Source organism: Temnothorax nylanderi, unplaced genomic scaffold, assembly GCF_030848795.1.
Source record: "Temnothorax nylanderi isolate EJ_2023f unplaced genomic scaffold, tnyl_v1.0 TNYL_tig0044_pilon, whole genome shotgun sequence".
Taxonomy (NCBI): domain Eukaryota; kingdom Metazoa; phylum Arthropoda; class Insecta; order Hymenoptera; family Formicidae; genus Temnothorax; species Temnothorax nylanderi.
Genome location: NW_027249106.1, coordinates 820,702 through 833,320, shown reverse-complemented (window position 1 = coordinate 833,320; position 12,619 = coordinate 820,702). Strand labels below are relative to the sequence as shown.

Sequence of the window (12,619 nt, the reverse complement as noted above, 5' to 3'; positions counted from 1 at the left end):
ATACGATACGAGTGCGACGCCGATCCTCGCAAACGCGTATGTACAAGTAACGTCGCGACGTACGAGTGAACGAGCGTATGTATGTATGTATACACGGGTATGCTTATAACCCCCGCACTCGCTAACCGATCGTGCATGGATGAACGTTCGAAATTTTCTGAAAGCCGGTTCGCCAAATTGGTTATATCATCGTTCATGCGTTCCGCAAGAGATGAGCTATCGGCTAAGGGTGAAATCACACGATACGGGAATCAGCATGCGGGACAGAGGATGCGTGATTCGAACAGCCAATCAGCGCTCTTCCGCATTTTTCTATAGAGCGCTGATTGGCTGTTCGAATCACGCATCGTCTGTCCCGCATGCTGATTCCCGTATTCCCCCCCGCGCGAGTTCTGATTGGCTTCTGCTTTCCTGCTTTCTGCTATTCTGCCAAGAGTGCCAAGGTGTGAATTTTTCCGAAGAGCGTGGTTCTCGAACGCAGCCCTGCTGAACGCGTCCATTATTTCTTCTGCAGGTTCTGCCAGCAACAGAGGGACGCAGGGACGTGAGATCACGGACGTCTTCTGTTTCTCTTAGTTCATGGTGGATCTCCAGTACGTTCTGTGGTGACGAATCCCATATTTAATAATAAAAACTAAATACATGTAATTGAATTTTCGCATAAATAACAAGAGCAATTTGTATAATGTTGTGTCAAGCTACTTTACGATTATTCGCTTCGTTATATTTTATTTAATTATCAACGATTTCAGCGGATTATCCGTCTCGTCTCTCATGTGGCGTTTAGCGTTCGCTACGTGACAAATGAAACATGTGCACGATAAAGTAAATCGTATATACACGCTCTTTATTCATTGCGTTAAAAGAAGAATACCTAGTTGTACACGTGTAGCAAAATTTCGCAAAATTTTCAACTATTGATGTTTGTCTCACTATTTCTGCCGTACATAACCTCAAAGTGCTTCGTTAAGTGACTTGACGTATGTGTGAACCGTGAATAGTTATTTTTCTCATTCTCTTCCTATTTCATCCCCTTTTTTGAATGCTTTATGCATGTCGTTGATGCTTTTATTGTGCCGTTGTGTTATTAGAAAATGACGAGCAAAGCGAAAGCGCCCAAGACGAAAGAAGGCGCTCCGGAGGAAACGCCGCTGAGAAAGAGGCCCTTCAAGAGACACGGGCGTCTGTACGCGAAGGCAATTTTCACCGGTTACAAACGTGGATTGCGCAATCAACACGAGCATACTGCTCTGCTTAAAATCGAAGGAGCTGGCACAAAGAAAGACTCAGATTTCTACGTAGGAAAGCGATGCGTCTATGTATATAAAGTAAGGCTTGTTTGGTACAGATTGTCTAAGAAGGAAAAACAAATCGAGTTGATTTAGGTGACAAACATGTAAAAGATTTTTATGGAATTGTATCGCCAAAACTTCTTTGTTTTATTCTGATATCTTTATGAACTTTACAATAGGACTATCAGCTTATCATTGATTTATTTGTTGAGATCATTCATAATCGATAAGTAACCCGCATATGAAATTATCCTAGGCTAAGAACAAGACGCCAGTACCTGGAAAGACTACGAAGAAAACAAAAGTTAGGGCCATCTGGGGCAAAGTCACTCGTCCCCATGGTGCGAGCGGGTCGGTGCGTGCTAAGTTTAAGAGGAATCTACCGGCCAAGGCTATGGGCCATCGCATCAGAATTGTAAGAAATTTACATTGCGAATTTATGTAGATATTTGTTCCATTGAATTTACGCTCAATGCTACGAACTACCTGTCAACCTTGACTATACAATTTTCTATGCGTTCTGTTCTGTGGATATACATATACATGATAATGAAAAATTTTAATCATTATACATATGTGAATACACAGAGTTTCATTCAGATTGTTTTATGTTACAGATGCTGTATCCCAGTCGGATATAAACTTCTCTTGTATAATATAAACAAATAAATATACCATTTTGGTACTAAAATCTAACTGTTTTATGGATATAAAATATATCGTTAATTGAAAAATTATCCCATTTATCTTAGCAATGGTGTTGGATCTGTGAAATGTGGATAACTGCTAAGTTATGACTGAACAAACTTCACTAAATATTTTTCTTATGAGAACTATGCTATTTTGGTTCAAACTATTTTAATGAGTAAAAGGTAAAATTGAATAGTTTAGTAAAATTCGTCAGTTTTTTTTTTTTTTTCATAATCGCTCGGTAAATATGTGTGCGTGCGCATTATCATAATTAGTTTATCGCCGTTTATGTTACGAAACCTAACCTAACCTGACCAAATCTGATCTAACCTCAAAACGCGAATTGCATCAAGCCGAGGAGCTTCGGAACGTCTTGAAAAAAACCATTTTCGCTGCAAAAAGCAAAGAAGGGTTGCAGAACAATGAAAAATCACGCGACAAAAGCCCGCCGAGATCATTCACGCTGATTATGATCTCTCGGAGAGGAAGCCATTTTCATGCGGCCTATGCGTAGGTTTGAATAGCGACAATAGTGTTTCGGATTTGCGCCAGTCGTGGTACTTGACTGTTTACAGATGGATTTTGTGCATCTCGGCGTATAATAGAAAAATTGCATCGTCCCAAAAAGGAATAGGGTGGAAATAGGAGGAGGGAAGGAAGAAAAGTTTCTCTAGTTCTCTCACGGCTCACGATGTTGTATTCGCTACGTTTCTGAACGAATCTGTATTATCTGTAAACGTGAAACCCCGACCCGACGATCGCGAACGATGTTCTGCTGTCTGAGAAACTGCTTCGACGGCCTTGGCTTTGCCGCAACTCAAACACCGAAACGGGAACGACACCCCATCGCTTTAGACACGACTCACATGGGTAACTGTCACCGTGCGCGATAAGCAATTAAGCATCGGCTCGATTAATTTGTATGTGACGTACTCACACGGGAAAAACGTGTCGTAGGTCGCCTTATTTGCGTCGCTTTCTCTTCGAGATTTGTCCTTTTCGAAATAATCTCTTGTAAAGTCTCAAATAATTTCTGCAATTAAAGGTTTTGCTGTTTCTACGAAGCTACTATATTTATATTCCGATGTTCAACAATTGGTTTCTGAATACATGTTAGATATTAGGTGCTTTCCATTTACATCAAAACTCAGATAAATCTCACTTCTGTCTTTCTTCAACATGAATGTTGAAGAAAGACAGAAGTGAGATTTATCTGAGTTTTGATGTAAATGGAAAGCAACTATTATGTTAAAGATAGAAGTTGATATACATTACAGCAGTAACATTCTATGACAACAAACGCTCCAGAAGTTGTCTACATGACGTCTGATAAAATAGCATGTCTTTTAGATACTTGTCTCTAAATCTACTTGTGAATCTGAAATATTTTTTACATAATTTATTCAATTTGTACAAAGATGTTTTGACAGAAAAATGTAATTTGCAATTCCGGCACTGTTTTATACAGGAAGTGAGGTAGTGATAGTGAAAAATGGTCTAAGAATATGTGGAAGCGGTGGTGCCTTGGCAAACGCCCCTCTTGTTCAAAGTAAAAGTTATTTTGAAGTGAAGATACAGCAGAGCGGTATATGGGGCATTGGACTAGCCAAGAGAGACACAGATCTCAATGTCGCAGTAGGAGGAAAGGACTCGGAAAGCTGGGCATTCAATTCCGACGGTATCATAAGGCACAACGAACAAGAACGTCACAAGTTAATCTTTCAAAATCCTATACAGGAAGGGGATGTCATTGTATGTATAATGTGCTGTTTTTTTTTTTAAGATTTTTATTGCGGTCTTGTTTGAATAATCTAAAATCTTTTCAGGGAGTATCCTACGATCATATAGAGTTGAATTTTTATTTGAACGGAGAATCTATGAATGCTCGAATTTTTTTAGGTGTAAAGGGACTGATTTATCCAGTGTTATACGGTGTTTATTGTTCTAGTGAATAATAAGTAACGTGTCATGTGTGACAATCGACTTTTATGTATAATCTGTATTATTTTAACTTTCAGTGGATGATGGAGCCATCCTGGACTTAATTCCAGAAAACTTTATCCATACTCCGCCAGCGGGTTTCGAGAAAATAATGCTGGAACAATCGTTGCTCTAGCAAAGTGATATGAACAAAAGTAAAATGCTCATTGTATTGTCAAAATTGACATTCCTCGTCCACTTCGAGTTTTGTTAAACATTGAGCCAAGTTAAACGTTAAGTTAAGAATTAATGATACAAACTAAACAGGGAGCTATGACAGTATAGTATTAAAAAACAGTGTCATAAACGTGTGTCACAACAGTTACAGTTATGATAATATATTTAATCGAAAAGCGTGGAGTAAACGACACCTAATGATGTGAGAATCTATTTTTCGATCTATTCTCTACAGAACGAAGATTCGTAAAATAAGTAGATTTTACATAACTAACTGAAAGAGAATTCTTTAGATTTATTAAAATTAAAAGGTTTACAACGTTAATCGTTCGAATGAGTTAGATTTAGTTCTATTCCAATCCGATGTCTATCTTACAATAACTATACATACCTTTGTTTGTATAATTGTATAATAATAGATGTAATCATAAATATGTGTGTACAATTTGTGTAATATATAATATATATATGTATATGTTTATATATGTATGCATTGTATACATAATGATTTATTGAATCTTAAGTGACTAATGGTATGGTATATACACTGGCTTAAATAAGGTACCGACGGCTTTAGGCCTATTGTTCGCTTTATTAGGCTAGTGTCATGGCATCTCGTTAGCTATCTCTTTTCATAGTTCCTTTCTCTCGCTACAAGTATTGTATTAAACATTAAAGCTAATGTTTCAACCTTCCTAACATATCGAAAACTTGCGTCTCTTTTTACACATCATCAGTCGTACAAACGTTTGAACGATTCAATTGTTGTGTACACAAATAAATAGATTTTTTCAAATACATGTGTACTGAGATCATGCATATACGTCCAACTTACAAAATTCTAAAACGCAAAATTCTGCATTCTAAAATGAGCCGCACGCTATATAATCAAATAGGTATTTCCAATAGATCGTTTCCTTTATCTGATATTAAGAATCGATCACAGTCAGATAAACGCCCTCAATTATGATATGAAAATGATAACTAAAAGCACAAACGTTAAAATAACTATTGGCGCTTATCGTTGATATAATGAGCTTTTTTTTTATCTAACGATGTATACATATAAAAAGTTTCTTAGAATTGTTTGTGCTGCAAGCTTTCTCAATACTTGCTGAAACATATCAAATCTTTGGTCCTTAATATTAGTTCTAAACAATTATTAATATCAATAATGTCACACGCTTAACATTATGTACTTATGCTATATATAGAGGTCATTCGATTGAAACAATGTAATTTTTAAATTATATTATTTGCCATAATATTGAAGTCTCTATTCTTATATTGAATGTAACATAACTATTTATTTTTAGCGGTTAATTTCTTTTAAATAGAGGATTTTTATGGCACTCAGTTTCCTAGATAACTTACTAGATACATATGTATTGTATTCATTCGAAAGACCATCATTACATCTCCTCAAGAGAGCCTTTGTGATCTATTATTAACTAATTATTAGCTACATAACTCTAACAGCTGTATTATATTTATTTTATGACTGGATGATATGAAATATTTATAATGGTAACCCATCGCAGTCGCCTTATTGCACTTTCATTGCATATAGAGTTTCAGTACTTAATCATGTTAAAGTAGCATGACTAATTTTAATATATAAATAATGATCATCTAATGCATTATACTGTCGTTTAATTAAACTATGTAGGCCTGCGATAAAACGATTTAAATAATTTTATGAAATATATGTAAGGACTTCGCCGATATATATAATATATGATGTAATCATCTGAATGTTGAACACTTTTTAGAGCAAAGTAATATTATAATTAATGAACAGTGTAGCATTCTACATTATACAAATTAACTGAATGTAGGGCCGTTAACGATCACTCTCGAGCAATGTGCAAAGCAACGATCGAAAATGGATATATTCTTTTTTCCATTTTCAGATATTTCCATCGGAAACCTACGTATACATCGATTAACATATGGCTTACCATAGTTAGCATATTTCATCACTTGAACAATACAAAACTTTTCCATAAAGCTAATGTGAACTTGTTTCAATTATGTTGCAAATAATTTGATTAAAAAATATATACTTTCAGATATATTTACAAAAGTATAATTCGATAGCTACGTATCTTTAGTTACAAAAACGTGCCAATGATATAAAAAATCGTATATGCCTAAAATATATCAAACATGTAAAAATTGTTATTGCCCCTGTTACTTGATTTTTTTTTAGAAATGATAATGTATAAATCATAACTTGCGATCTCGCACGTCCTCTTTATCTTTTAATCAAAACATGATTGCTTTAGTAATATAGATAGAATATTTGTGCAATAATTAGTAGTGTTTGTTGTATATGTTTGTATCTGGACCAATACATCGTAAATTCAATATAACAAATATAAAAAAATTATTAATATCATAATTATTTAACATTATGTTCCAAACTGTGATCTTCCTGTTATTTTTTTTTTTACAAAATGAGAAGTCTTGTTTTTTATTTGAGCCTAATAATATTAGATATATGTCATGTTTAAGAGTAAATTTTACTTATTATCTTCGATTTAGATTAATTTATATACAAAAAATGTATCCGAGTTTCTATTAAAGAGATGGAATAGAAATTTTGCATTAAAAATATTTTTAGGAATTCAGAAACAAGATTTTATAAGTAATAATAAAAGATAAAATTTATAAATAAAAATATAAAACGACAAAAATTAATGACATTCTCATTTTCGCTAAAAGATATTATTTTTCTTATATTTTTGACTGTAAAAAAATTACCCCTTGTATATGATATAGTGAGAGTTAAATTGTAATAATGTAATACATATGAGTTTAATTGTATCAACATTATATTATAACAGCGTGTTATAACACTGTTTATATAAATTGAAACAGATGGAATAAAAACAAATATCTGTATAGAGCTCATACAAAAAAATATATAAATTAATAAACCGGCATAAAGATGTATGTACAAATTAATGTAGGAAAAAACATTTGGCGCATATGGCAATAATTTGCAGATAAGTCATAAATGTAAATAATTAGCAACTTCACGACTATCTGTATAATTATAAGCAAAGATATGTTACTTATATACGGAAGAACCTTTATAAAATTTACGAGCATTTCATGATAGACAATTTTTGCAATTTTTGCGACTATTAAGATTGACTTTCTTTATTCGAGATTTTCTTCTATTCCAAGTCAAATTGTCCTATTGTCCTGTGAACTAGAATTCTTCTCTTCTACTGCTGTCTTAATATCCACATTTTTCATGTGACTAAACGACCGAATTAGAAAGCGAACGAAAGACAGAGTACGCAACGACAGCCTCATTCAGCGTATCTGTCATTAAAATAAAAGTCGATATTGAGAGGAAATCACTGAACAGAGAGAATGCTCGGTCCCAATGATCTTAGAATAGAGGAAATCAATTATTACATAATAATTTTTATGCATTTAACTGTTGTCAGGATACTGTCAGGTTCATCACATTAAGGTTCTTGAACTTCTCTTTGGTCTTATCCAAGTACATTTCTGTGCTTTTGGTAAATTTTACGCAGATAAATGGTGATTTATACATAAAGTGTATTCTGTTTCAAGGGCACTTCCCTAAGACGCTCAGATCCGCAGTAATGCTTGGTATCGAATGCAAAGCGTCGAGAGGATTGCTTAATAATGTACTCACACATTATTCGTTATCCGTAGTATCTTCAATAACAGAATCCCAATTAAATTCTGTGGCACTTTGCCTTGATGGCAACTCACCAAGGTGTTGGAATCGTTGTACAAAATGTGGATCACGATCTCTAAGCCGTTTAAATCTTTGAAAAGCGAGATTCTTTGCGAATTCGTAGAGTTCTAGGTCCAGGCTGTTGAGTTTACGTACAGCATCCAATTGTTCTGCGCTGAGGGTTGCCATGGTAGCTCCACTAAGTGTAGCATTATGCTGCTCAAACGCAACCGCAAATCGCATTTTAAACGTTTCCTCGAAAGTGTACTGCCCCACCTGACATGTGAATTAAGTTTATCATTAATATACATATGAAATAAAATATGAGAGATATAATTAATTATCAATTTTGTGATATTTTCATAATTTTATAACTATCACTAGTTTATTTTATTATATTTATAAATATTTTATTAAATATAATAATTTTAAATATAATAAATAAAATGTATTTTATATTGTACATTATATAAATTCTTTTAATACAAGTATTGATTTAAAAAACTATAACAATATTATTAATAACAGTGACTTGAATATTCTGACATAAATTACTGTATTATTATGCAAGTGAATGTTTCTCGTTATTAAGTCTATGAACAAGAGATCAAGGCTATCAACTTCAACTTGCCGATAATAACAAGTCATAAAATAAAAAAAAGATATCTATGATAGATACGTGATACTACAAAAAAAACTTACATGACGCATATAAAAAAAATACATCGAAATAAAAAAAGATGCTCCTGAAGCATACAGCATCACTTTATCACTTTATTTAAAGATGTTAAGGCTCAGTCACAATGAGAAAAATAAGGAATAAGATAAAGGAATAAGGAATAAGGCATGTTGCATCTCACTTTAATGTACATGTACTGAAGTGAGATGCGACATTCCCTTATTCCTTATTCCTTTATCTTATTCCTTATTTTTCTCATTGTGACTGAGCCCTTACTTTTTAAGTATAATATGATAATATATAAAATATAATATAGAATTAATTATAAAGAAGCAAACTTTTCTTAACATTTGTTGAATGTATTTAACATAGAACAGTCATGATAAAAAGCAAGATTTTAAGGATAGCAATGGCTCATAGTTTATGGAATAAGCTTATTGCTCCCAGATGTTATTGGAAGGGGAACTCTCATAAATATTTACGTTAAAACGTCTATTCTTAAGCAGTCAAGCTGCGAACGTGACGTATAAGAATAACAACTTTATATAGCTTACAATATTTGTAAAGAGATTAATATTTAGCAGTCTGCTAAATTTGTAGTTGCTAAACTGCTTTCTATATTATTCTGCGTAGGAGCAGCTATATCTCATATTTTACACTGTAATAACTTTGCGCAATCGATAAAAAGATGTTTTTGCATGACGAACACTGTACGAATGTAGCAAAAAATTATAATAGGCGCGATAAATTTCTAGTAACGGTAATAATGACGATAATAATAAAAATTAATTGCGTGTAATATTTAAATTTGTCGCATACCTTTTGGTATTCAGTCAGCATGAAGAAAGGCATGAATTGTAAGTTGTGTTTAGCACTGGCCAACATTAAACGGTCTCGATCAGTTTTGCTGAGAGTGGAGTTATAACAGCCAACTATCGATAGATCTGCCAGCATTCTAGTTTGACGGTTTCTCGCCAAATTGTAAGGACATTCCATAAACTGCACAGATATAGCAATCTCATTTATTAGTTTCCTAAACTGTATCAATAGTTCTATTCTTCATCTTTTATCTATTCAAATTAATCTGTTTCATTCGCTCATGTTGATAACAAGTCACAATGCGTTTATTATAGAAGAGGGCACGGCAAAGTTATCTAACAGGAAGTAGCCGCGTGAAATAAAAACGAGTGCTTTTAAGATTAGACGCAATTTTTATCTTAATGTAGTTGTAGATATAAAATGACTTATACTACGTTTACGCGTCACTTCTGTAGTAACTTACGATAATTCCTTCGCGTAAACGGGATTTTGTAGTAACTTACAATAATTTACTCCGCGTAAACGAGTGAATTATCGTAAGTTACTACAGAAGTAACGCTCGCGTAAACGTAGTATTATACAGATAAGCTGTTATAATTCACATTAATAAGAAAAGTCAATATCAGGTCAAAATGAATATAAATCGAGAGAAATTATTACCTCTTCCAAGCTAACGCCTTTCCAATTCGGGCCATCGTAACACTGGGGTATATTTGCTTGAGTACCTCCACACCAGTGACGAGCACCTCTCCATGTAGCACCTCTCTGCACATGCCTGAACTCGGAGAGATACCTCGCAACGGGATCTCTTATGATAGTTACGTAAAAGTAACGGCGTTTAATGCCTTCCCCTTCGATTTTATTGAGCTCCGTGTCTACACAATTCGTCAATTCGGTCCAGTCCGCGTGTAGTCCACACTTCCAGCCGGTGGAATATCGCGAGAATAACCAATTTTCGTTACGATTTGGACGGAAACAGAAGCAACGCTTGCGTCGTCGTTGACATGAACACGGTCTCTGCAACTCTAGATCTCGTACCAGATGTTTACCAAATAGCGTGCCACCTTTGAACAAAATAAGGATTACGTTAGATACATTGCAACAGATATTTATTTTATTAAAAAGAATTCTAATATATAAATTAATAGAAGATATGTTTATGTACGTTAATACATTCAGATTGGAATTAAAAATATTTTGTCAATCAACAATTTTTATTATATATAGTAATGTCGTGTAATTTTTGATTGACTTTGTAAAAATAAAACCTATAGCAAACATATACTGCAATAAGATGCATTTTAATAAAGGAAATTTTTTGAATACAAAGAGAACAAAGGTGCAGAGGATATGAGCATGCAGCATACCAAATACCTCTGCGTGCTTGAATTATTCTTTCTTTCTAAGATAGGGCTTGGAGCTTTGAACATATGCCTGATGAATAATTCAAATATGCAATGGCCAAGGGGAAGTGACATTGCTTTATCGTTTTATTTCTACACACTTAAGTATACACATATAAAGAAATCCTACAAGAGATAATTGAAAGTCTCTATTCTTGCAGATTTTATATTTATTTTATATCAATTTTTATGCTAAAATATTATGTAATGTTTTAGCAATAGCAATATATTTCTGAAAAATATACCGCACGTTATAAACATTTTGCAAAAAAGGCTAATACAATTGAAAATATAAATCTTATTGTAATCTAAATAAGAAATAATTCCTAAATAATTTCTAACAGATCTTATTATAATTCACAAGCAAATGAAGTATGAAATAAAAGGTGAGTTATAAAATAGAAAAATCTTTTACTAAAAGAGAAATATTTTTTCTCTTCTAATAAAAATTAAAATTTTGCATCTGTTACAATTTCAATGAGACAGTTATATATAATTGGTGTTACTAAATTTTCCAAAACTCCAAGAAATAATAGGCCTGTTTGTTATAGCTGAACTTCATGTACAATTCATCTTTTCTTTTTTTTTCTCCAACGTGAAAAGTTAAAGAGAAAATATGAACTATACAAGAAGTTGAGCTAAAATAAACAGGCCTAATAATAACAATTAGAAAGAGAAAGATTTTCTGTTTCTTATTCCTGCAGACGATAAACACAAGACGAGAAACACTCTCTTCGTGTACTTGCCTGTCTTTTGTATGTGGAGGAAGACCATGACGTCGTGAGCGTTGATATCAAACTGAAAAGTGTCGTTGGCAAAGACATCGTCGTAGCCCAGACTACCCTGGATGCTCTGCAGCTTGAAGGCGGGATGCACCGAGAGCAGGCCGTTCCTGTCGAGCTCGATGGACACGGAAGACAGCGCGGCGGAGCCGACGGCGGGTGGCCCGGCGGCGACGGACAAGCTCTCGGACAGCCTGATAGACTCCTTGATCTCGCGGTTTGTCAGGGCGCACACGTGATCCGGACAGAAGTAGCCTAGGTAGACGATCCCGGTCAGCGCGAGGAACAGGCATACCCCGACGACGCTACGCAGACGGTTCCTGCGCGGGTGCCGCGACTCCATCCTCGTCGTCGCGAACCTCCCGTCGCATATATTCTCTTCTCCTTCCTCCTCGTCCTCCTCGTCCTCCTTCCCCTCCGACGCGACGAGCACCTCGAGCTCGCTAGTAGAAGCGCCTATCTCCGCATCGACACCCGCTCGTCTGCCCATTATTATCGCCAGCCATGTCTCGCGCTGCTAGGCACTGCTAGGCACACGCAGCTTTACTGCTCACCAGCCCTCGACGTGGGACGACGACACATACCTATGTGACGACGACGCACTACCGCGTACCACCGCTGACCACTGCACGCAGTGCACGCTGACACGATCCGGCTGTAAATACGCTCGCATCGAGCGCGTCAGCCATGACAGAAACAAACAAAAATTCGCCCCAAACCGTCCGACGGAGGATTGACCGGATTGACAAATTAATCCGCCAAAGGATACAGCCACTATCTGGACGGCATGTAGAGGGGAATGAATAACCAGAAGAAATGTTTACACTTGATATCGATCGCGTTCCAAAATACATCGGAAAATAACTATCGCGCTCGTATTGTACTGGCGGTAGTGTAGTACAGGGGCTTTCGACGGTCCCAGAAAAAAGGCCGGGATGGCCTCTCTCAGGCTTCTCTCTGATAGTGCTACCCATGATGTATGAGTGCTACCATTTTAAAATAACTCGCGGCTTTAAAAATCTTATCGTTTATGTTTTTTTTTCCCACGTGTTATGACCCTAAATTTACAAGTG

At 35.1% G+C, this 12,619-nt stretch overlaps 3 protein-coding genes across 6 annotated transcripts; 2 read left to right on the top strand and 1 right to left on the bottom strand.

Annotated features, from left to right (window-relative positions):
* The first annotated feature begins 449 nt into the window (after positions 1-449).
* Positions 450-1,988, top strand: Rpl35a (ribosomal protein L35A). 3 transcript variants are annotated; one of them, XM_071704841.1, is made up of 4 exons: positions 450-593; positions 1,092-1,328; positions 1,549-1,707; positions 1,910-1,988. In XM_071704841.1, exons 2-4 carry the CDS (start codon positions 1,095-1,097, stop codon positions 1,931-1,933), a joined length of 417 nt encoding a protein of 138 aa, XP_071560942.1. In that variant the 5' UTR covers positions 450-593; positions 1,092-1,094; the 3' UTR covers positions 1,934-1,988. The 3 variants fall into 3 exon arrangements, with proteins under 3 accessions (XP_071560942.1, XP_071560943.1, XP_071560941.1); XM_071704842.1 differs by having other exon boundaries at positions 516-644; XM_071704840.1 differs by lacking the exon at positions 450-593 and adding an exon at positions 790-825.
* A 236-nt stretch (positions 1,989-2,224) lies between these two features.
* LOC139771792 (SPRY domain-containing protein 7) lies at positions 2,225-4,622 on the top strand. 2 transcript variants are annotated; one of them, XM_071704838.1, is made up of 5 exons: positions 2,225-2,492; positions 2,588-2,852; positions 3,451-3,734; positions 3,809-3,914; positions 4,001-4,622. In XM_071704838.1, the coding sequence occupies exons 2-5, from the start codon at positions 2,750-2,752 to the stop codon at positions 4,096-4,098; spliced, it is 591 nt and encodes a 196-aa protein (XP_071560939.1). In that variant the 5' UTR covers positions 2,225-2,492; positions 2,588-2,749; the 3' UTR covers positions 4,099-4,622. The 2 variants fall into 2 exon arrangements, with proteins under 2 accessions (XP_071560939.1, XP_071560938.1); XM_071704837.1 differs by having other exon boundaries at positions 2,558-2,852.
* On the bottom strand, positions 4,415-12,422 carry Hs6st (heparan sulfate 6-O-sulfotransferase). The gene is made up of 4 exons (XM_071704833.1): positions 11,511-12,422; positions 10,022-10,425; positions 9,362-9,541; positions 4,415-8,139 (listed from the first exon to the last, which is right to left on the bottom strand). Exons 1-4 carry the CDS (start codon positions 12,034-12,036, stop codon positions 7,822-7,824), a joined length of 1,428 nt encoding a protein of 475 aa, XP_071560934.1. The 5' UTR covers positions 12,037-12,422; the 3' UTR covers positions 4,415-7,821.
* Between the last annotated feature and the right edge of the window lie 197 nt (positions 12,423-12,619).